The following is a 25572-nucleotide window of genomic DNA, read 5'->3' as shown; positions in this document are numbered from 1 at the left end:
CTCCGGAATTGGAGGCGTGGAACCGGCGCTGCCTGTCGCCAAGGTGTTTTTGGACTGGGGCGCCGGGAGGGGAATGCAGGAGGTGGGAGTAACGGCAAATATTCCTGCTAATGTATTACTTGGGACCGATTTGGGGCAGCTAGTGTCTCAGTATGTGGCCACTGAACCCCCAAGTTCGGCTCCCCAAGAATGTCATGACTCTACTGTGAATATTGATGTGTTGAATGTGCCTCCAACAGTGGGGGAGGGAGTGGAACCTGAGGGTACTCCATACACTGACACCACACACACAGGGCTCACAGTGAGGACAGGTGAGGAGACTGTAGGGGAGAGCTCAGAGGTGGAGGGAGGGGCTGCTACGGGCAGTGTAGGGCCCCTAAGTGAATCCAGCCTGCTGAGTCTAGGGCCCCTGCAGGAAGAGGAACAGGCCATGGGGGGAGGAGGCGTCCCGGGAGAGGAGCCACCAGGTAAGACCCCAGGGCAGGAGTTCCCCACACCCGGGATGTCAGGAGTACAGGGAAGTCTGCCTGACCCGGCGACTTGGTCAGGGGCCGGGGGGAAGCAGGTGCTACCCATGGGCACAGCAGTCGTGGCCACTGTCAACCGGAGTGGGAGCGCCGGAGCCCAAGGAGTCTTGCAGAGGTCCGACGGCTTCCCCCTCCCTGACCAAGTGGCTGCCAAGTCAGACAGTGGCCAGGAGACAGATCCCGGGGAGCTGACAGCGGATGTGGCAGTGTCGTCCATTCTCGCCACATCGAGTCAGGGATTTCAGGCAGCGTTGGAAGCCGACGCTAGCCTGAAAACTCTCAAGGAGCAGGCGGCACAGCCTCCTGGGGAGTCAGACCGCGAGCGGGTGGTCTGGGACCAGGGACGGCTGTACCGGGTATCGGTCCGGCAGGGTTCACCGGAGGCGTGGCCCAGGGACCGACAGTTAGTGGTACCCTATCCGTTCAGGGTGGAATTGTTGCGGATAGCCCATGAGATTCCCATGGCCGGACACCTAGGGATCGCTAAAACCAGGGCCAGGCTAGCGCAGCATTTCTACTGGCCTGGAATGAGGACCGAGGTAATTGCCTACTGCCGTTCGTGTGACACCTGTCAGAGGGTGGGGAAGGTGGGGCGGCGCCCCAAAGCCCCACTGGCAACTCTGCCCATCATTGAAGAGCCTTTCTCGAGGGTGGCTGTGGATCTCATTGGACCTCTGTCCACTCCCAGTCGCTCCGGGAAATGCTTCATATTAACGGTAGTGGACTATGCCACTCGGTACCCGGAGGCGGTCGCTTTGTCGTCCATTCGGGCTGACAAAGTGGCCACTGCCTTACTGGAGATCTTCTCCAGAGTGGGGTTTCCCCAGGAAATGCTCACCGACAGAGGGACCCAGTTCATGCCCCAGCTGATGGAGTCTCTCTGTAAGCAGATCCAGGTGCAACATCTGGTAGCCAGCCCGTATCACCCACAGACCAATGGCCTGTGTGAGCGGTTCAACGGCACCTTAAAGCGGATGCTTAAGATGTTGGTCGACTCGACACGGGAGAGATTGGGAGCGGTATCTCCCTCACCTTCTATTTGCCTACCGGGAGGTTCCACAGGCCTCAACGGGGTTCTCCCCCTTTGAGCTCCTGTATGGGCGACGTGTACGGGGGCCCCTTGCTCTGGAGAAGGAAGCGTGGGAAGGAGATTTGGCCACCCCTGGAGTGTCGGCCATTGAGTATGTTGTGCGCTTCCGGGACAGAATGACGGCCTTGACGCGGCTGGTGTATGACAATATGGCCCAGGCCCAAGCTGACCAGAAGCGGTGGTATGACCAGAATGCTTGTGAGAGGACCTACCAGGTGGGTCAAAAGGTGTGGGTACTGGTCCCCGTCCCACAAAACAAGCTTCAGGCAGCCTGGGAGGGTCCATACCTCGTGCACCAGCAGCTCAACGCCGTCACCTATCTGGTCACCCTGGACCACGCCCGTGGAAGGAGGAAGGCCTTCCACGTGAACATGATGAAGGCACATCATGAGCGGGAGGATTGTGCCCACCCAGTGTGCAACCTCCCGGAGGAAGGTGAGGTAGAAACCCTCCTGGATCTGCTCACCCAAGCCAAGGCGGGTGGATCCATCGAGGATGTGGGGGTTGGCCACCAGCTCTCGGAGGACCAACGTTCCCAGCTGGGGGTCACCCTACACCCCTTTCGGGAGCTGTTCAGCAGCCTGCCCGGAAGGACTGAGGCAGCCGTCCATGATGTGGACACCGGCAATCACCCCCCGATCCGGCGTTCAGCATATCGGGTCTCTCTCGAGGTGCAGCAGCACATGCGCCAAGAGATAGATGAGATGCTGAAGCTGGGGGTGATCCAAGGGTCCAACAGCGCGTGGGCTTCGCCTGTAGTCCTCGTCCCTAAAAAGGACCGAACTACGCGGTTCTGCGTGGACTATCGGGGGCTCAACGCTGTGACAGTCACCGATGCGTACCCCATGCCGCGCATCGATGACCTGCTCGATCAGCTGGCTGGGGCCAAGTACCTGACCATCATGGATCTGAGCAGGGGATATTGGCAGATTCCCCTGACCCCTAAGGCACGGGAACGCTCTGCCTTTATCACCCCATTTGGACTGTATGAGTCCACGGTGATGCCCTTTGGCATGAAGAACGCCCCTGCAACTTTTCAGCGGATGGTCAACACGCTGCTCAAGGGACTGGAAGGGTATGCGACCGCGTACCTGGATGACATTGCCATCTTCAGTCCCACCTGGTAAGATCACCTACAGCACGTGGCGCAGGTGTTGGGGAGGATCCAGAGGGCAGGGTTGACCATTAAGCCGGAAAAGTGCCAGCTGGGTATGAGTGAGGTCCAGTACCTGGGACACCGGGTAGGTGGGGGAGCTCTGAGGCCAGAGCCCAGGAAGGTGGATGCCATCACCTCCTGGCCCTCCCCCAGGACCAAGAAGCAGCTGATGTCCTTCTTGGGGACTGCCGGGTACTATAGGAGGTTTATTCCACACTATAGCACCCTGGCCAAGCCCCTGACGGACCTCACCAAGAAGAAGCTGCCTGTCGCAGTCGACTGGATAGTCGCCTGCGAGACAGCTTTCCAGGCGCTCAAAACCGCCTTGTCTAGCTCTCCGGTACTACAGGCAGCCGACTTCACGCGGCCGTTCGTAGTACAGACCGACGCCAGACTTTGGCCTCGGTGCTGTGCTCAGCCAGGTCGACACTACGGGACATGAACACCCCGTTTTGTACCTGAGCCGGAAGCTCCTGCCGAGCGAAGAGGCCTATTCCACGATGGAGAAGGAATGTCTGGCAATTGTATGGGCCCTGCAACGTCTGCAGCCATACTTGTACGGACGCCACTTCACCGTGGAAACAGACCACAACCCCCTCAGCTGGTTACATTCGGTCTCTGGGACGAATGGGAGGTTGCTACGCTGGAGCCTGGCTCTCCAGCAGTATCACTTCAGCATTCGCCACAGAAGCTGCAGAGACCATGGTAATGCTGATGGGTTGTCCCGGCAAGGAGAAGGTGCGGAAGGGCGCATGGGGGAACACAGGAATGTGATGCCCCCTAGCGCCCTCTAAAGCAGGGAGGTGTGATGAGGGAACAGCCGCCATCTTTGGATGGGCATTCTAACAGAGATTGGCGTGACTCCATTTTGTCTCCTGGTCACAGGTCTGCAGAGAGGAGTGCTCCTGGCCCCCACCTTTTCTAATGAATAAAGTTCCTATTAGTATGGTAATGGGCTGAGCTCAGTGAGGAAACCATGCCAGCACAGGGCTTGGAAATGCTAGGGGGCTTAATTAAAACACGCATGCCAAGTGGCCACTGGATACACATCTATTATGGCAGCCCAGTCGAACCGTCTCCAACATGGAATTGTGAATTATGGACGCATCATCCGAGGTACCGGCTCATAAAAATATTCTCCTCGCCCTAAAGAAATTGTGCATCTAACAGTGCGACTCCCGTGGCGGTGGGAGGTCTGAAACCCGAGATATAGGGATCAGCCTCCCACAGGGACCGAATGGGTCCAGGTTTGATCCCAGTACGACCAGCAGAACAAACCACAGGCGCTGGTACTGCCCGTGTGCTGATCCGTTCATCCTGAGAGAAGTTATCCCATTTATTAGATATTGGAATAAATCTTGCAGGGAGGCAGAGGGGGTGGAGATTGCTAAGCCCACCCAGCTGCAGGCGGGGGGGGCTCAGCCAGGTTTAACCCCTTACCGGCATCGGACGTACTATACCGTCCGATGCCGGCTCCCCTGCTTTGATGCAGGGCTCCGCGGTGAGCCCGCACCAAAGCCGGGACATGTCAGCTGTTTTGAACAGCTGACATGTGCCCGTAATAGGCGCGGGCAGAATCGCGATCTGCCCGCACCTATTAACTAGTTAAATGCCGCTGTCAAACGCAGACAGCGGCATTTAACTACCGCTTCCGGCCGGGCGGCCGGAAATGACGTCATCGCCGACCCCCGTCACATGTCCGGGGGTCGGCGATGCGTCTCCATTGTAGCCATAGAGGTCCTTGAGACCTCTATGGTTACTGATTGCCCGTCGCTGTGAGCGCCACCCTGTGGTCGGCGCTCACAGCACACGTGCAATTCTGCTACATAGCAGCGATCAGCAGATCGCTGCTATGTAGCAGAGCCGATCGTGCTGTCCCTGCTTCTAGCCTCCCATGGAGGCTATTGAAGCATGGCAAAAGTTAAAAAAAAAAAGTTTAAAAAAATTTGAAAAAAATAAAAAAAACATAAAAGTTTAAATCACCCCCCTTTCGCCCCAATCAAAATAAATCAATAAAAAAAATATCAAATCTACGCATATTTGGTATCGCCGCGCTCAGAATTGCCCGATCTATCAAATAAAAAAAAGTATTAACCTGATCGCTAAACAGCGTAGCGGGAAAAAAACTCGAAACGCCAGAATTACGTTTTTTTGGTCGCCGCGACATTGCATTAAAATGCAATAACGGGCGATCAAAAGAACGTATCTGCACCGAAATGCTATCATTAAAAACGTCATCTCGGCACGCAAAAAATAAGCCCTCAACCGACCCCAGATCACGAAAAATGGAGACGCTACGAGTATCGGAAAATGGCGCAATTTTTTTTTTTTTTTTTTTTAGCAAAGTTTGGAATTTTTTTTCACCACTTAGATAAAAAATAACCTAGTCATGTTTGGTGTCTATGAACTCGTAATGACCTGGAGAATCATAATGGCAGGTCATTTTTAGCATTTAGTGAACCTAGCAAAAAAGCCAAACAAAAAACCAATGTGGGATTGCACTTTTTTTGCAATTTCACCGCACTTGGAATTTTTTTCCCGTTTTCTAGTACACGACATGCTAAAACCAATGATGTTGTTCAAAAGTACAACTCGTCCCGCAAAAAATAAGCCCTCACATGGCCAAATTGACGGAAAAATAAAAAAGTTATGGCTCTGGGAAGGAGGGGAGCGAAAAACGAACACGGAAAAACGAAAAATCCCCTGGTCATGAAGGGGTTAAGAAGAGCTGAGGTCACTGGGAGTGTCTCACTCCACAGAAGAAGATTATGATGATATCTTAAGGAACAGGGTATACCAGCCAGAGGGGAGCAAGCACACGCTTTCTGGGGGCTGCCCGGCAACTAAGTTTTGGACCTGCGGAATGCTGCGCCCCCCCGGCTTCCACAAGCGACCTTCAACCTGGTAAATTGACCTCCAGCTTTATACCTTTAAGCCCTGTATTATTATTGTTATATTGTACTCTGACTGTAACTCTTGATATAGTTTGATTGTATATTTCTTGTAATTACCTAGTGCACCCTTAAGGCAATTAAATCATAAATTAATTTTGGGCTGATCCTTTTACTCTGATTGCGAATCTTAGAATAGCCAGTGTGGGTAACAGGGCAGTCTCCCCGGCGGCCATTTGCTCTAGGTGCAGTTCCCTTACTGACCTGAGAGACAAAGGGGGCGCCGGAGAGCTGTACCTGTGTAGTGACGTCACGGATTGGTGTCGTGGGAGGAAGGGGTAACCCTTCACAAAAAGTAAAATAAATAAATAAATAAATACAAAATAAAAAAAATGTTTTTAAAAATATGAAAAAAATACAAAAGATATAAAAGTTCAAATCACCCCCCTTTCGCCCCATTCAAAATAAAACAATAAAAAAATTAAAGCATACACATTTTTAGTATCGCTGAGTTCAGAATCGCCTAATCTATCAAGAACAAAAAAATTTACCTGATCGTTAAACAGCGTAGCGAGAAAAAAATTCAAACCGCCAGAATTATATTTTTTTGTCGCCATGACATTGCATTAAAATGCAATAACGGGCAATAAAAAGACACTATGGGTATCGGAATATATAAAGTGCCGACGCGCGTTTCGGAGCACTGTCCTTTGTCAGGGTGTCCTTCGGACAGTGCTCCCAAACGCGCGTCGGGTGTACGCAGATACGGGACCCAACCCCCCACAGGTATATGAGTAAGATTTATTGCTGTGCTGTTTTGAGCATTTTTTGCACATATTTTCACATGATTGATGTGGATTGCACAGGTTCTGACCTTCACTATGGTCACAGCACTTTGGCACTTTATATTTTTTGCCCATATATATATATTTTTGCAATATTGCATAATTGCACTTTCTAATCGCTAAATATTTTTTACCTTTCCTTTTTTCATATTAAATATTTTAATATACTTTTCACGGATTAGCACTTGTTTTGTTGATATATTGGCACAGCTAAAGCAAAAAATCCTGATAATGTAGTATCTGGGGTTATTTCCTTGCTGGGAATTAATGATTTTATCCTGTTGCTGCGCAATTATTGAATTTTTTATGTACATTAATATATTATCTCTTGCACATTTTATGTAATCATTTGCCACTTGCTGAGAATAAAGGCTTAATTTTTAAAAATTTCCCTTGGATTGGTATACTTTCTGGTGGTTTTCCTGGTCCATTGCTCTGGTTTTTTAGTCTCTTCCTTGGCAGTGATTTTCACTGTCCGCTTTCACAGCGCACCCTATTTAATGGTCTATTTATTGATATAGTGTGATTTTTTTATGATTTGTGGATATCTTTGGGTGTACTGTGTTATTTAATTGAACATCAAAAACTCACCAAAAAGCTCATCGTGAGAACGTAGCCCAACAGTAAATAAAAAGGTATAAAAAAATGAAATATAAGAACCAATAAACATTTGATGTTTCCACGTAATAAAAAAAGGATTGATCATGTTGTCGTATGATAAATAGTGTACATGGTGTCCTTGTGGATAACTTACCTTTAGATAGAAATTCACAAATAACAAGACCAATGTAGTCATATATGAAGACTGGAATATGAGGCAACCGAAAGGAAACCCACAGGGCTTAACCACTGCACTCAGTGTATGTGAGATGGTGAGCAAGAACTGGATCTGGGAAAGCAAGACAGACACAAAGCCAATGACTACTTCTACAAATTGCTCATAGTATCTCTAAAGTTGTATTGTACTGCAATGAGAATATTGTTTATAATGCTGCATTATATACTGGAACCGACCATGAGGAAATTAAAAAGGAGGTATTCTTAGCAAGCAAGGGGAGCATGTGATGCTGAGGCTCAGTTTTCTCAACAAGGCCAAGGCAAACTCAGGAACTTGTGCATCTCCTAGGTGAAAATGAGGAGGACAGTACACCTGGCTTTCCTCCTCCAGTAGTCTGCAATGATGAAGCAGAGGGCAAAGTCCCAGACTCATTTTTGGTAACATAAGCTCTTTCACTACCTACCGGTAATAATTAAATAGTTTTAATATGGACTTGCTGGTGCTTTAGTAGCTCAAAACCTAGTAACAGGTGCTCAAAGTATTCATACCCCGTGAACTTTTCCACAGTTTTTCAAGTTACACTCACAAAATTAAATATATTTTATTGGCACTTTATGTAACATACTAAGTAGTAAGCATTTGTAAAGTGTAAAGGAAATGATACACAGTTTTCTAATTACTTTAAAAATATAAATTGGGAAATTATGATGTGCATTTGAATTCAGCCACAGAGTCAATAGTTTGTAGAATCACATTTCGCTGCAATTACTGCTGCAAGTCTTTTGGAGTATGCTTCTACCAGCTTTACACATCTAGAGGCTGAAACTTTTACCCATTCTCCTTTGTAAACTACTTCTAGCTCAGTGAGATTGGATCGAGACGCCTATGAACAGCAATTTTTATGTCTTTCCACAGATTCTCAATGGGATTTTGGTCTGGACTTTGACTGGCCCATTCAAACACAAATATGCTTTGACCTAAAGCATTCCATTGTAGCTCTGGCAGTATGTTTAGGGTCATTGTCCAGCTGGAAGGTGAACCTACACCCCAGTCGCAAGCCTTTTGCTGGCTCTAACAGGTTTTTCTCCAGGATGTATTTAGCTCCATCTACTCATCAACTGACCAGCTTCCTTGTCCCTGCTAAAGAAAAACATTCCCACTGCATGATGCTGTCACCAACATGTTTGACGGTGGGGATTGTGTTTTCAAGGTGATACGCAAAGTTGGTTTTCTGCCACACAGCAGTTTGCATTTAGCCCCAAAAAGTTCTACTTTGATCTCAAGTGCACCTTCTTCCACAAGCTAGCTGTGTCCTCTACATGGCTTTTTGCAAATGGGACTTCTTATGGCTTGTGTTCAAAAATGGCTTACTCTTGTCAGTCATCCATAAAGGCCAGATTTGTGGAGCATACGACTACTAGTTGTCCTGTGGACAGATTCTTCCATCTGAGCTGTGACTCTCTGCAGCTCCTCCAGAGTGACCATAGGCTTTTTAAGTGCTCACCTTGCTTGGTATGTCTTTTTAGGTTTACGGCCATGTCTTGGAATGTTAGCAGTTGTGCCATACTTCTTACATTTTTGGATGATGGCTTGAACATTACCCTGTGAGATGTTCAGAGCTTAGCTATATTTTTATACCCTAAACCTGCTTCACTCTTCTCCACAACGTTTTCTGACCTGTCTGGTGTGTCCCTTCATATTAATGATGCTGTTTGATCCATAATGTTCTCAAGGAAACCTCCAAGGCCTTCAGAGAACAAATATATTTATACTGAGAATAAATTACAGACAGATGGACTCAATTTACTAATTATGTGACTTCTGGAGGCAAATGATCACCCAAGATTTTATTTAGTTCTATAAGACTACAGGCAGTTGAACACAAATGCACGTCACAATTTTCAGATACAAATTTTTCTAATTATTTCAAAAATATTTATATTTTACACTAAACAGATACTTGCTACTTTGTGCTTCTATATCACATTAAATCCCAATAAAATGCACTTACGTTTGTGGGTGTAACATGTAAAAATGGCCACAGGATACGAATACTTTTTCAAGGCACTGTGTATATATCGCTAGATAGTCATGTAAAGAAATATATTTGGAATCGCTTACCAGCTGTGCCTGAGTGAGGTATTTCTTCCACCAGAGGTATTTGTGCATGGATGGAATAACTGAGAGGCCATAGTAGGAGTACATGAGGACATGAATGAAACTGTTAAGCGTAGGTCCAAAGAAACCTATATAAGTATAAAAAAAGAGGAAATTAATAAAAAATTAGATAGCATTATCTCACAAGTTAGAGTTCCCAGCATTAATCCAGATTTTTAGGGCTGTATTCTGTGCCATGCAGAGTATAGCTATTTATCTGAAAGTCCACCATGTATTCCATTGTAGGTGCTACACAATTGTGTATGTCAAAATAAAACTACTCTCCAATAAAAACTAAGGACTAATTTCTGTGTATGAGCCAACCCCAAATAAAAAGGAACTTGGCCAACGTACTGCGGCTAATGTGTCTCCTAGTACGACTACTGCTTTTAGCTACTGCTATGCCACCAACAAAAACTTACTCTGACCACAAGGGATCCAGTTCATGACACACCACCATATATTGAACATTGTGGCATGATGATATACATGGAGAAATGTGATTTGGCTGTTCTTTTTCCGTAAAACAAAGAAAATTGTGTCCATGAATTCAATTGCTTTGGAAAAATAGTACCACCACAAAACTTTGGCCACCTGTGTAATGTTGAAAACAGAACAAAAAAAAAATCAAAAATGAAAGGGTAATACAAAAATACATTAAATTAGTTACAGACATACATTACATGAACTTAAGTTTATGGACATTCCCAGTATATTGAGTTCAGGTGTTTCTGCGATGCTAACTGCAAACAGTTGAATAAAATCAAGCACACAGCCATGCAACTTCCATAAAAACCAGTGACCGTAGATCTGTATTGTCATGCTACCCTTGTCAAGTACAACTGCTGTAATTGTGAAGTGGATGTTTTTAGAGGCAACAAGATGAGCAGATCCCCCAAAATTCACATTTTAGAGATTTGTCCGCTAAATTTTTTTTGGGATGAAATCTATTTGAGGCACATCAAAAGTTCCCCGATGTTACATTAAAAGATGTTTATTATGTTCTGAAGTCTATCCCTAAAACATAATAAATGGCAATAAAGGGGTTAGAAAAAATATATATAACCGGCAAGTCAAAAGCAGTTAAATGGACTATGTCAGGACAGAATGACTGTTCAAACCAAGTACAGGCGCTCGTTACTTCATGGCGGGGCCAACAATTTATATACACCTTCCCATCTGCTTGGTTTCCATTTCTCTCCACCCTTCTCGGGCTCTATAAAGCTGGAACTGTCAAGGAGGTGGGTGGAGATTGAGGGAAAAGAAGCAGGTGGGAAGATATATAAATGATTGGCCCCGCTGTGACGCACAGAACGGGGGGACTTAGTTTGAACAGTCATTGTGAGTCCCTTTAACCACACAACCTTATAGAGCTGGGCCACTAAGTGCCAAAGTGGAGCGTAATAATCCTCTGTTGTACAGCTCTCTACAGAATTGTAAACCTCCTCTGCCTCATGGGAAGTGATATATTTCCATGTTTATGCATAGCTTTGTGCCGGTTGTGGAGGAAACTTTGAGATAAACTGGAACACCAATTATGAGTCAGACAATTTTGGCCAACATTAGCTCTTGACCGCACAAAAATGGGCACAAATTCCCAGAGAGACAATATAATCTTGTGGAAAGCCTTCCGTGATGAGGGCTGTTATGGTGGCAAAATGCGGTCCAACTTCATGATGGTAACAGGAACACATGGGCTACTTGCACAGTGAACAAGTCTGTATGATCATGTTCACACACCACCAAGAAACCTGAAGACACAAAAAAGAATAGTAAAACCAAAAACACTCAGTTTGAAAAAATGTTGCAGTAATCCGCAAGTGCTAGTAAAAGATGTAAAAAACAGGGTATTTGGTTGATACGTTTTTTGCAAAAAATGTATACTAAGCTGCTCTACCAATCTTCACGGTATACCCTTATCAGAGCAGTCCTAACTAATGTATGCAATCCCTATCTGATGTATGATGGTGTTGGTGTGAAGGCCAGGTGCCCACATGCCTTTGAACGTATAGCGTATGCTGCATGCGAGATGTGGAGATTTTGACTTGAGACAGCACATCACTGCTTTTATTTTCACAAGAATGCCTAAAACATTAATGGCTATGGGAATAACCTTAAAATGTTCATCTACAATCATTTTCACTCACAAATTTGTCATTTCTGACTATAAAACTGATCACTAAGGTAACAAAGCTGACTTTTTTTTTATACCGGACACTAAAACGATATATTATCAGGGTCCGGTAAAATACCACTAAGATTCTATTCACCCTGGGAGTTTTTGATGGCATATACGCCATCCTCAAAGTATTGATGAGAAAAGGGAGTTGTGTTCCAGCTTCTATGAATCCAAAATTTATTAGAAAATGCTTCTTAAAAAAACCATGGCAATGGCAAAGTTCACATGGCAAGATATAGCAAGGGTGAGCTGGCTAATTCTTATTTCTTTGTTACCCTTTGTTATATACTGGACATACCCAACACTGTTGGGCCAACAGTATATCATAAAGCTGAAGCTCCAGGGCAGGTGAAAATACAAGTTTCCAGTAGGACGCAAACATGCCACATTAAAATAGTTGGGTCAGTCAGGTGCAAATCTCTGCTGAACATCCATTTACACCTATCATTCATGAAGGCGATCAATATCTAGTACTCTAGGGGGTAGAGCAAAATGGTCCGGCCTTGTCATGGCCAGGGTGTAGCTGAAAAGAACAGTGACTTAGGATATCTTAACCAGCAATTATTTGGTTTGCTGGAGAAATAACTGCCATTCTGCAGTTTTGGGGTTGAGAAAGCTGTTCCCTCTAAAAACTTGAAACCTCAGTGGCTGCAGGTCGCTGTGACTTGCGGCCACAATGCGGTTGAGCCATATGGCCTTAGTCTAACTACACACAGAGACCTTCAAGCTGAACGCTTGGCTGTTGCACAAAAGTTAGTTTCATTAACTATGATCAAAAGTAGTCCAGCAAAATTCTTAGTTTGCACTTATATATAGTGCAAGTACGTCCATGCAGGTCAGCCTCCTGTTTTCTGTATCCATCTTGATTTTAAAAATTTACCTTGCATTTTTTCCCCCTCTATCCTTAGCTATGGCTATGTACAGCACCACATGAGCAGCTGGAGCCAGGTTCTCCTAAAAAGCTTGGAACTTACAAGTATAGCGTCAGGAAGGCTGAACTGTTCACTTCATCTTATAAATGTGTGAGAGGGTGCTGTCTAGTTATTATCAGTAACTGTGATAGTGGTTTCTGTCACCCTTCCAACACCGTAAAGGAAAAAAACAAATCACTGGACTGCTACTTTAACTGGAGCGGATTCAAATTCATCTGTTTTTACATGAATATCATAAAAATGACTTACCCGCACGTCTGCTTCACCTGCACTGTCCAGATTCTGGCATTGTAAGTTATAACCACCTTCCCATGTTGAAAGAATGAGCTGTAAAAGAACATTGATTTTAAAATTATCTAAATTCATTTTTACATTTAAGTGCATCAGAGAGCTAATATGACGACATTTATGTACTGTAAGAATTTTTAGCAAGAGAAAAAATCTGATCCTTAGATTTAAAGTCGAGGGTAGGGGGATGGGTACCTGCATAATGCTATTAACCTGCAGATTAACCTCATATCTGCTGGTTAATAGCATTATCAGTCATGACCGATTCCTTTTAATAATCAGGCAAAAGCTTTCCTAAACAAACGGGTCGATAAGACAAACCTACAATACTAAGCACAGAGGCTAAATACGATACAGCAGATGATCTAGCGGTCATGAGAGATTGACAGGATTTGGGAGAGGGGGGAAAGCCTGCGCCTTCAGAGAACTACCTCTGAAGAAACACCCAATTGAATTACAAGCACAGATTTCACATATTGCGCTCCAAAAGTAATATATGAATGTCTCTGCAATGGAATTAAGCAAAACCAGATAGAAAAAGGTACGAATTTTGAAAGTTCATGGATTTTTGTAAAAGGTATTTAACGACAGACATTTGTTTTTTTAACAAGCGACAGGCCCACTTTAATGAACACTTTAGATAAAGAAGTTTCACATTTATATTGAACTAGGATACAAAGTGGACCAATGTGAAGTCCACACACTGTAATTCAATTGTAGAAATTGAGCTACATTAATTTTTATGTAAGTCGTCCCACTCTAGTAGCCATTTACATGGACGATGCTATTGCTTGTCTCAATGTTCCCTCAGGCTAGCAGTTCTAAACCTGGTGGCAAAATTTACAAGAGGATATGCCGCCAGATACCGTCTGCCTTCATTATTAAAAAGATCTTTTGAACCCGATGATGCTGGTGTAATTATTTTGAAAATCCATGTAAAAATGGCGATCTAATCCTGATATCTATGAGTATTTTAAGATCAGGCATTCTTTTACCGATGTTAAAAGTAGGTACACCAGCATCATCTGGTCTAAAAGATCTATTTAATCATGTGTGCCATTTGCATTGTGAAATCTGATGACAGATGCGAGTATTTTCTATAACCGTTGACAGTCAATAATAACTTTCACCACCAGAGGGACTTCTTGAATTACTGTATGATATTCATGTTTGCTACAGTGAAACGTTTGCTAGAAAAAAAAAGTTGCAATCTAATGAAAGTGGAAGATGTATAAAAACTGTAGCAAACTAAAAGTATTCAATGAAGTTGCTGCTTACAATTTTCAAAGGGTCAATGAAGGATGAGGCAGCATTTGACTGCTACATTTTTCTTTTAAACAAGTTTAGATAAATTCTCTCCATTATATGTAGACATAAATGACAAACTGATGCATGAAAGTTGAGTTATGCTTTATAATAAATGCAAAATCTGTAATATACAACAGTCTGCTATATGCCATGTATAATACAGGCATTTTCCTGTGCGAGTCCATGGCACTCTCGGCCACAAATTTACTCCTGCAACAATGTATTCTGCACCTCCAATAGCTACGTCTCTGTTGCAGCAACCTCTTTTTTTTAACTTATGTTTAGCTAAAATCAAATCTGATTGGTTTTATCAAGAACTATTGGCACTTGTTCTGTTTTCATACATGGACAATTTATTTGGGTCTCGCTTGTAGTGATGGGCAGTCCGGCTCTTTTTGGTGATCCGGATCATTTCTCTCGGCTCACCAAATAAAAAAAAGGCTCTTTTGGATCCCAAACAATGAACCTGCAGGTGAACACACATGTATGGTAAAATCAAAGAACTCTTGTGCGTCTGCTTTCATTTTTCCACATACATTTTACCCCAAGTAAAAGCCATTCGCAGACGTCAAGCGGCTCTCACCAGGGTGCCAGCTACCATCGTTCACTGAAGGCAGCCAGATCGGTCGCAAAGAATCCATCACTACTCCCCTGGTTTATGAAATTGACATAAACTCGAATACCCTTGGCGTAATTAACGCTTTCTTTGGCCGATTTCACACGTCCTGATATTTCCGGTATCGGAAAAAAACAGTACGGAAGAGGACAGTGTCCGTGTGTGTAATACTTGCGGCACACGTGTGGCCACCGTGTGCCGCATCAGTACCACATGGATGGGAGCCAGGGAAGAAGCTTTACAGTAAGTGCTGTTCCCCGGCGCTGAAGACTGCTCTCCTCATTCTCCCCTGCTCTGTCGGCGATCAGCATGGGTAAGGGAGAATGATGAAAGTTATATTCGAGTAAAAACAATGACAGCAGGCAGCGACTGATAGGATTATTACTCCCATCAGCCTACACCTGCTGCCACTAATAACAGTGACAGCAGGAGCGGCTGATGGCAGGATTCATCACCCGCCGCCTGCACTATAAATAAAGAATTTTAAAAACATCAGCGTGGGTTCCCCTGTATTTTCTATAACCGGCCAGGCAAAACTCAGCTGGGGTCTGCAACCATCAGCTGTAAGCAAGGCTGGTTATCAAGAATAGAGGGGTCCCCACTCTGTTTTTTTCAATTACTTAAATAATTAAAAATGATGGCGTGGGGTCCCCCCCAATTTTGACAACAAGCCTTGATAAAGCTGACAGCTGATATTCTCAGGCTGGTAAGGGGTCATTGATATTCACCCCCCCCCAGCCTAAAAATAGCAGCTGCCCAAAAAATTTTGGTGCTTTGCCCGACTCTTCCACTTACCCTGTAGCGGTGGCAAGTGGGGTTCACATTTGTGGGGCTGATGTCACTTTTGTGACATCAAGCCCATGGCTTAGTAATGGAGAGGCGTCTATGAGACACCTATCCATTACTAATCCTATAGTTACATGGTAAATATACAGCCAGAATAAAGTCCCTATTAGATATAAAACAAAAGGCCGTTTTCTACTTTCATTTAACCCCTTAGTGACGGAGCCAATTTGCAGCTTAATGACCGGGCCAATTTTTACAATTCTGACCACTGTCATTTTATGAGGTTATAACGCTGGAAGGTTTTAACAGATACAGATGATTCTGTGATTGTTTTTTTTTCGTGACATATTGTACTTCATGTTAGTGGTAAAATTTCTTCGATATTACTTGCATTTATGAAAAAATGGAAATATGACAAACTTAAAATTTTGCAATTTTCAAACTTTGAATTTTTATGCCCTTAACTCAGAGAGATATGTTACAAAAAAATAGTTAAGAAATAACATTTCCCACATGTCTACTTTACATCAGCACAATTTTGGAAACATTTTTTTGTTAGGAAGTTATAAGGGTTAAAAGTTGATCAGCGATTTCTAATTTTTACAACAAAATTCACAATACCATTTTTAGGGACCATCTCACATTTAAAGTCACTTTGAGGGGTGTACATGACAGAAAACATCCAAACGTGGCACCATTCTAAAAACTGCACCCCTCAACGTGCTCAAAACCACATTCAAGAAGTTTATTAACCCTTTGTGTTTCATAACATTAACTGAAGCAATGTGGAAGGAAAAAATTAAAATTTAACTTTTTTTTTCCAAACATTTTACTTCAGAACCAATTTTTTTATTTTCACAAGTGTAAATGAGTGGCCCACCAGAGCAATGGGGACACTCTGTATTGGGTCCGGTCGCTCTTAAAGGGGATTTCACGGTGGCTGCGACCCGGTCCGTGGCCCTGGGCACTCAATAAAAGGGGAAGTCTTTAAAGGGAATTTGGTAATAAAGTTTATTCATGATGCCACCTGTGGCTCTCGGTCAGAGGGACCGATGCTGCTTAAAGGGATCCTCTGGGGTGATGTTGTTGCAGCAAGATGGTGACTCTTTCCACAGGTGAAGCGGGGTCCCCAGGGCTCCCAAGGTGTATGGCAAGGATGTTGGGTTGCTGGTAAATAACGGATGACAGAGTTGCAGTCTTTTCCTGGTTTACTGATGGTAACAGCATCTTGACACCGTCCAGGTTGAAAACTATTTATCCCCCAGACATGGATTACGGCATGGGACAGAATGACGGAGAGGTAAGGGATATTGTTTCTTTTCTATTTTTATTACAGAAGACGATGGCTTTAGTGGAATTAAGCGTTAGGTGAGTATAACCGTGTTTGTTATTTTTAGATAAAAATGGAAAACTGTGTTTTTTTAAATTTTATTTCTAATAAAGGACTTTATTCTGGCTGTGTCTTTACCCACCTTATAATTATAGGATTAGTAATGGATAAGCGTCTTATAGACCCTTCTCCATTACTAAGCCGTAGGCTTGATGTCACCTGACAATACAAAGGTGACATCAACCCCACAAATATGAATCCCAGTTGCCACCACAACAGGGCAAGTGGGAAGACGATTGGCGAATCTAACAGATGTGCCTTTTCTGGGCAGCTGCTATTTTTAAGCTGGGGGGTCAATGACCCCTTACCAGCCTGAGAATACCAGCCCCAAGCTTTAGCAAGGCTGGTTGCCAAAAATGGGGATCCCACGCCATATTTTTTAAATTATTTATTTAAATAATGTAAAACAACATCGTGGGGACCCATCTACTCTTGAAACCAGACTTGCTAATGCTGACAGCTGAGGATTGCAGCCCCAGCTGCGAGTTTTGCCTGGTTGGTTATAGAAAATACAGGGGAACCCACACCATGCTTTTCATTTATTTAGAGCTCAGATGGTGGCTGATGAATACCCCCATTAGCCGCTCCTGCTGTCACTGTTATTAGCGGCAGCAGGTGTAGGCTGATGGGAGTCCCATCAGCCGTCGCCTGCTGTCATTGTTATCACTTGAACATAACTCTCACCATTCTCCCCTAGCCATGCTGATTGCCGGCAGAGCAGGGAAGAATGATGAGAGCCGACTTCAGCACCCGGCGCCGGGGAGCAACGCTTACTGTAGCGCTTCTTCTCAGGCGCTCGGTCTTGTCACACGGAAGACATCCATGCGTGTTCTCAATGTGCGGGACGTTTTGCGGCCTTTGCTGATGGTAAAAAACAGACATGTCAGTGTGTTTTGCCCATGGACACACGGTCCATGGAAACACACTGACATGTGCACAACCCCCCATTCACTTGAATGGGTCTAATTGTGTCAGTGTCTCCAGTACTTGTGGAAACTGTCGCCACATGTATCGTAGACACAGACGTATGAAAGAAGCCTTAGTCCTAGCAACTGTTACATGAGCCAAGAAGCCGAGAAGGCCCTTTCCGATGCAGTGGAGAAATCCCTTTGTGGCTTTCTGCGGTAAGACACTCTTTTATATAGATGCCCCTTGGTGCAGAAAATCTGTTGTATGATAGACCCATCCATCTTTGAATGGATACTGTTCAAGTAGCAATTCAGATTATATCATGGGAGGTCTGTTCTGCATTTTTATATTGGGCAGAACATAAGGAAAAGAGCCCCATAGCAAACATATCCTGAATGCAAGTTTTAAAAATAGTTCTTCAGGGAGAGGAAAATGTCTACGTTGAATGGAGCTGGCATTTCTCCCTGCATTCATGGGTTGCCGACCTTTGGCACACACCGCATTACTTGTAGAGACAGCCAGACTATTAATTCAGCGGTACAGCACTTGTTCATGCTCTGCATGTTAGCACCGACTCCTTCTGCTGGGTGTGAAGAATCAAGCTGATGGGTTCCTAACACACAGAAATTTATTTTCAGTCAATTCTTGAAACCTCTTCAATACAGGACACAGGAGGCTTCTAGTTCAAGATTCATACTACATAATATAAAGTTTTCAGAAAGACATAGGAGGCATTCCCAGATCTTTTCTCCATCCAGCACAGTTCAACTCCCAGCTGCAGTCACCAGGGCACATCCTAATTATGCATTCTACACAGGGCATACGATTAATATGGTCAGGACAAAAGCTTATGCAAAATCCCAGACAATTCACATACGAGAGGAATTTTGATTTAGGAATCAAATTCCTATTTACAAACTACTTTTTAAACTATGGACTGTGCTACACAAATTGAGGATTGTGCTTTGTGGTCACGAGTAGCTCAATGTCAAAAATACATGGTTTTTATATATTTTTTTAAATAAAAATGTAATAAAAGTACAGTAATACTAAAAAAGTTTTTCAATTAAATTATGTAATGTAAGAAATGTATAATTCAAATGTAGCCCAAATCCTTTATTTATTTATTTTTTTCCATTTGGCATGCCACATTTAAACAGAACCCAATCCACTTCCCAATCCACCGTCAACATACATTGGGTACGGAAAGTATTCAGACCCCTTTAAATGTTTCACTCTGTTTCATTGCAGCCATGTGGTAACTTCAAAAAAGTTCATTTTTTCTCACTAGTGTACACTCTGCATCCCATCTTAAGCGAAAAAAAAAATAAAACAAATGTAGAAATTTTTACAAATGTATTAAAAAAGAAAAACTGAAATATTACATGGTAATAAGTATTCTGACCCTTTGCTCAGTATTGAGTAGAAGCACCCTTTTGAGCTAGTTCAGCCATGAGTCTTCTTGGGAATGATGCAATGAGTTTTTCACAGCTGGATTTGGGGATCCTCTGCCATTCTTCCTTGCAGATCCTCTCCAGTTTCATCAGGTTGGATGGTGAACAATGGTGGACAGCCATTTTCAGGTCTCTCCAGAGATGCTAAATTGTGTTTAGGTCAGGGTTCTGGCTGGGCCAGCCAAGAATGGTCACAGAGTTGTTCTGAAACCACTTATTTGTTATTTTAGCAGTGTGCTTAGGGTCATTGTCTTGTTGGAAGGTGAACCTTTGACCAAGTCTGAGTTCCAGAGCACTATGGAAGAAGTTTTCATCCAGGATATGTCTGTACTTGGCCGCATTCATGTTTTCTTCAATGGCAACCAGTCGTCCTGTCCCTGCAGCTGAAAAACACCCCATAGCATGGTGCTGCCACCACCATGTTTATCTGTTGGGATTGTATTGGGCAGGTGATGAGCAGTGCCTGGTTTTCTCCACAAATACCGCTTAGAATTATCACCAAAAAGTCTATCTTCGTCTCATCAGACCAGAGAATCTTATTTCTCATAATCTGGGAGTCCTTTATGTGTTTTTTTTTTTTAGCAAAGTCTATGCAGGCTTTCGTATGTCTTGCTTTGAGGAGAGGTTTCTGTCAGGCCACTCTGTCATAAAGGCCTGACTGGTGGAGGGCTGTAGTGATAGTTGACTTTGTGGAACTTTCTCCAACCTCCCTACTGCATCGCTGGAGCTCAGCCACAGTGATCTTGGGATTCGTCTCACCAAGGCTCTTCTCCCACAATTGCTCAGTTTGGCTGGACAGCCAGGTCTAGGAAGACTTCTGGTGGTCCCAAACTTCTTCCATTTAAGAATTATAGAGGCTACTGTGCTCATAGAAACCTTGAGTACTGCAGAAATTCTTTTGTAACCTTGGCCAGATTCCTTGACCTCATGATTCTCATTTGGTCTGACATGCACTGTGAGCTGTGAGGTCTTATATAGACAGGTGTGTGCCTTTCCAAATCAAGTCCTATCAGTTTAATTAAACAGAGCTGGACTCCACTGAAGGAGTAGAACCACCTCCAGGAGGATCACAAGGAAATGGACAGCATGTGACTTAAATATGAGTGTCAGAGCAAAAGGGTCTGAATACTTATGACCATGTGATATTTCAGTTTTTCTTTTTTAATATGCAAACATTTCTACATTTGTTTTTTTCAGTCAAGATGAGGTGAAGTGTACATTAATAAGAAAAAAATGAACTTTTTTGAATTTACCAAATGGCTGCAATCAAACAAAGAGTGAAAAAAATTAAAGGGGTATCTGAATACTTTTTGTACCCACTGTATATATCAATGACCTGTCCTCTGGTTAGGTTCCCAACAAAGAGGATCACCTTGTCGTTGGCTGCTGGGCAGACATGATTAGGCCAATTTTTGCGCTAACTACCTACATTTTAATCTATTTTCTAGAGCAGTGTGCAATTCTAATTTCATATTTGAATACTATAGCATTACAGAGTGTGGGTTTATTTGTTAGTTATATATGGACGCAGCTACTCTTAGTAAGCACCTGCTTCCTGTTTGGAAGTGATGGTCAGTCTTTGATGACCTAACCAGAAGATAGAAATATCAATTTCAATTTACTGGAGGTCCAACATTGGAAGCGGATTTGCAGTACCTGGGAGCGGCCACTAAATAGTGAGACTACTGTGACAAAGCGGATTAATGGAGGTGCCAGGTGTCAGACCATCACCAGTCCTATAAGAAACAGCTTATCAATATCATGTAGCGAAAAAACTCTTTTAAGAGTAAAACATGTCTATGTTCAGTTTGGGACATTAAAACCTTGATATTTAGAATGAGTAGTTTAGGCTTCACAAGTAATGGGTGAAGACAGATTCATGGCTTATATTCAGTGGCATGTAGATTTGGGCACCCTTGGTCAAAATTACTGTTACTGTGAACAGTTTAGCAAGTTGAAGATTAAATGATCTCTAAAGACCCTAAAATTAAAGATAAAACATTTCCTTTGTATTTTAGGCACAGAAATATGTATTGTAATTTTTTTCATTTTAAAAATCACAAAAAGGAAAATGGACCTATGCAAAAGTTTGACATCTTTGGAGATTTGTGTGCACAGATAACTTTGACCAAAGTTTCAGACCTTAATTAGCCTGTTAGAGTTATGGCTTGCGCATTATCAGGCCATCTCATGCAAATTTCTCAGATTTATAAAAACCCAGCCTCCTCTAACCTTATGCTAAAAAACAACAGTCATGGGTTCTTCTTAGGCTTTTTTCACACTTCCTTCGGTACGTGTCCGTCGCAATGCGTTGGACCAACGTACCGACGTACGTTGTGAAAGTTTTACACGACGTGGGCAGCGGATGCAGTTTTTCGACGCATCCGCTGCCCATTTTGCAGTCCGGGGAGGAGGGGGCGGAGTTTCGGCTGTACATCTGCGGTTGAAAATGGTGGACGCGACGGACAAAAAAACGTTACATTGAACTTTTTTTTGTCCCAATGGTCCGCCAAAACACTACGGATTCATCGCACGACGGATGCGACGTGTGGCCATCCGTCGCTAATACAAGTCAATGGGCAAAAAAAATGCATCCTGCGTGCACTTTTGCAGGATCCGTTTTTTGCCCAAAACGACGGATTGCGACAGACGCCAAAAAACGGAAGTGTGAAAGAGGCCTTAGCAGCTGTTTAGCACAATTATTGAAAAAAACAAACTATTTTCTTGTGTATATGGAGCAGCTGTCATTTTATGAAGAGGTTGCAGGAATTCTATTCTAGACGTCTTAAAAGGAATTTGTCAGCAAGTTTATGCTACTTCATCTGAGAAGCATAATGTAGGAAAAAAAGACCCTGGTTCCAAGTATGTAGCACATATTACTGGGTGCAGCCGTTCTGACGCAATCACAGGTTTTAGATGTAGAATGCAGCAGAGCTGAGAAAGCTGCCCCCGCCCACACCAGGATCTCTGTATACAGTGGCTATTAGCAGAGCTGATTACCACAGGAGAGGGTGCGTGGTTGGATTAATATAGTCAGGCAATGCTAATTACAAGGTGATAAAACCTTTCTCTATAAGTGAACACCACCACCACCACACATGGTTCTAAATAATACATCTTTCAACTCTTTATGTTTCTATCTACTGCTGTCTTCAGATTACAAAAAAAACCTGGTGATAGATCCCCTTTAACCCCTTACCGAAATTGGATGTACCAGTACTTCCTAAATAGCAGTGACCAGTAAGTTCTGGTGATCAGCAGGTCCTGCCTGCACTATCTCTGCCCAGAGATCAGTGATAGCCATGAACCAGCTGTCACAGCCAGGAGAAGTGCCCACACCGCCCCTGACTGTTTAACCCTCTAAATACCAAGATCAATAGCAATCACACCATTTAGAAAGCAAAGTCATTGCTGGGGCCTGATGGTTGCCATGACAGCAGGAGGTCAAATGAGGACCTTTTGATCTACCAGCTACTGTAACCTCTTAGACCATGTCATCAGCATGGTCTAACAGGCGATCTGTCAGTGTAACACTGACCGGCATAATGCACTGCAATGCTGGTGCATGGCATTGCATTAGACCAGCGATCAGAGTAATACAATTTAAAGGCCCATAAAGGGAGTAAGTAAAAAAAAAAAAAAAAAAATGTAAAAATATATATTAAAAAAATAAGACCAAAAAAATGTTATACCAATAAATGCGTATATTTATGTAAAAAAAAAAAAACACATACTTGGTATCATCGTGTACAGAATAACCGGTTCTATAAAACACTTGTTAACCCCTTCAATGAACACCATAAAAAATGAATGTGGCAAAAAAACCATGCTTTTTCATCATGCCGTCAAATAAAAAGTGGAATAAAACCCGATCAAAAAGACTAGTGTAAAAAAAAAAAAAAAATTATATAGCTGAAAACATCATCTTGTCCCGCAAAAAACAAGCCGTCATAGAGCTCCAGCAGCTGATAAATAAATAAAAAAAACTATAGCTCTCTGAATACAGCAATGCAAAAACAATTTTCTTCAGTTGCTTTATCACTTTTACCACTTAATGAACAAAATATAAAAAAAAAGAAAAAAAACTTCCTGATTTGAAAGATATCAAAAAATGTTTTTATTGGTACTATTTTCGGGCCAATAACGTAATCTCGTCCGGCAAAAAACAAGTATAGAAAAATTATACCTCTCTAAATATGGCGATGCAAAAACTTTTTGTTTTTGTAAAAAAAAACAAACAAACATTTTTTTAGTATGTGACAGCAGCCAAAGAAAGTGATATAAATCTGGTATCACTGTATTCGCACCAACCCAAAGAATAAAGTCATCTAATCACTTATAATAATAATCTTTATTTATATAGCGCCAACATATTCCGCAGCGTTTTACAGTTTAACAGTTTCAAACACAACAGTCATAGGTAACAACGTTAACAATACAATAAAGCAAAATAATATGACCCTGCTCGTGAGAGATTACAATCTACAATGAGGTGGGGGAGATACAAAGTACAGGTGTGTATTTACAATGATGTATTTACAATGATGGTCCAGCCATCTTCAGGGGGTGGGGCGTAGATGGAAATAGTGAATGGGCTACACACACACAAACATGAAATGCCTTTGATTAGTTAACATGGTAGGCTGCTCTGAACAAATGTGTTTTGAGCGAGCGCCTAAAACTATGCAAGTTGTGGATGGTCCTAATATCTTGGGGTAGAGCATTCCAGAGGATTGGTGCAGCGCGGGAGAAGTCTTGGAGTCGGGAGTGGGAGGTACGGTTTAGTGCAGAGGTTAGCCGAAAGTCATTTGCAGAGCGTAGCGGTCGGCTAGGCCGATAGACCGAAATGAGGGAGGAGATGTATGGGGGTGCCGCACTGTGGAGAGCTTTGTGAGTGAGAACAAGTACTTTGAACTGAATCCTGTAATGAATGGGCAGCCAGTGTAATGACTGGTGAAGAGCGGATGCATCTGAGTAACAATTTGCCAGATGGACAACCCTGGCTGCCGCATTAAGGATGGACCTCACAAAGAACGGCGTGAAAATAAATTCTTGATCTGCTGTTGGTTTGGTCATTCTGCCTCCGAAAGATGGCAGCAAGTGTCACGACTCTGTTGTCGGGTGTCCCGGGACCAGGGGCTTCTTCCTTGCCCCTAACGTTAGGGGCGCCCTAGCTCGCTCTGCTCCCTGGATTACTTCTGATGGTGAAGATGCTGATGCCACGTACCTTGCCATAGTTCCTGAATTCGCTCTTAGTCTGTACACTTCCTCTACCCAGGGAAGAAGGAAGAAGTAGCGTTCCGTAGTACACCAACTAGACTAACAAGGTAATATGAACAGGGGTAAAGAAAAATACCAAGCATACAAATATACTCACACATACAACAGAGGAATTTTAGGGAGTGGAGGATGGGGTTAAACCAAAGAAGGAGAAGAAAAGGAATTATCACACACTCAAACCGTCACCAATAAATCCACCAAATGCCTTCTTCAATAATAACCAACAACAACCTCCAGCTATGCAGCATAAGCTATCCTCTTGCAATGAGTACTAGTCAGGATCTAGTTTATATAGGAGATGGGAGTGGGTAACAGTGCACAGCTGAGAGCCTAAATGCTCCAAGAGCTCTCAACTGAGCAGATTAACCCCTGCACTGCTAAAAGAAATTTACACCATTTGATATGAAGGTGAAGTGCTTCTAATCAGTGCAGGAGAAATCAGATGCTGCGGTCTCCTGGCTCCTCTCTGTCACTTTAAACCCGTGACAGTAAGGCTCAGCTCACACTTATACTGCGCTCTACGGTGAGCACTTACATCGGGGTTTCCGTGTAAGTATGTGAAATACATGATTCAGATGGAACCCTCAGCAGAAAATTCCCTATAATGAGGCAGGTGGAGACACTGTGAATGCCTTATGGCCTGTGATCCAGTGGTGTCCATCTTTTTAAGTGTGCATAAAAGTGCTGTCGGTCACAGTTTTGTGCACCACTAAAAAGGAGACCACTGAACAGAGGCCAGATGGAGTTAAGGGCAACTCTGCTGCCTCATTATAGTGAATGGATCCATCAGGGGTTTCATCTGAATCACGTAATTTGGAGATTTTGATGGAAACCCCAATGTAAGTTCTCAGTGTAGAGCACAGGATAAATGTGATCCAAAATGTTATGTAAAATATTCCCAATTAAAGTTTCAACTCAATCCACAAAAAAAACAAGTCCCCATTGAAGACCATCATCTGTCAATGGAATTATAGGGGCTGGTGGTA

At 43.4% G+C, this 25572-nt stretch overlaps 1 protein-coding gene across 3 annotated transcripts in view; it reads right to left on the bottom strand.

Annotated features, from left to right (window-relative positions):
- Positions 1–25572, bottom strand: part of ELOVL2 (ELOVL fatty acid elongase 2) — a 174067-nt gene that overhangs the window by 6634 nt on the left and 141861 nt on the right. For all 3 annotated transcript variants that reach the window (XM_069730657.1, XM_069730659.1, XM_069730658.1), the window contains 4 exons: positions 12805–12882; positions 9867–10038; positions 9409–9533; positions 7264–7398 (listed from right to left, as the gene is read on the bottom strand). In XM_069730657.1, the coding sequence (XP_069586758.1) occupies positions 7264–7398; positions 9409–9533; positions 9867–10038; positions 12805–12882 (510 nt within the window). The remainder of the gene's footprint in view (positions 1–7263; positions 7399–9408; positions 9534–9866; positions 10039–12804; positions 12883–25572) is intronic.

Source organism: Ranitomeya imitator, chromosome 6 (genome assembly GCF_032444005.1).
Source record: "Ranitomeya imitator isolate aRanImi1 chromosome 6, aRanImi1.pri, whole genome shotgun sequence".
Lineage (NCBI taxonomy): Eukaryota > Metazoa > Chordata > Amphibia > Anura > Dendrobatidae > Ranitomeya > Ranitomeya imitator.
This window is presented reverse-complemented; position numbering and strand designations above follow the sequence as displayed.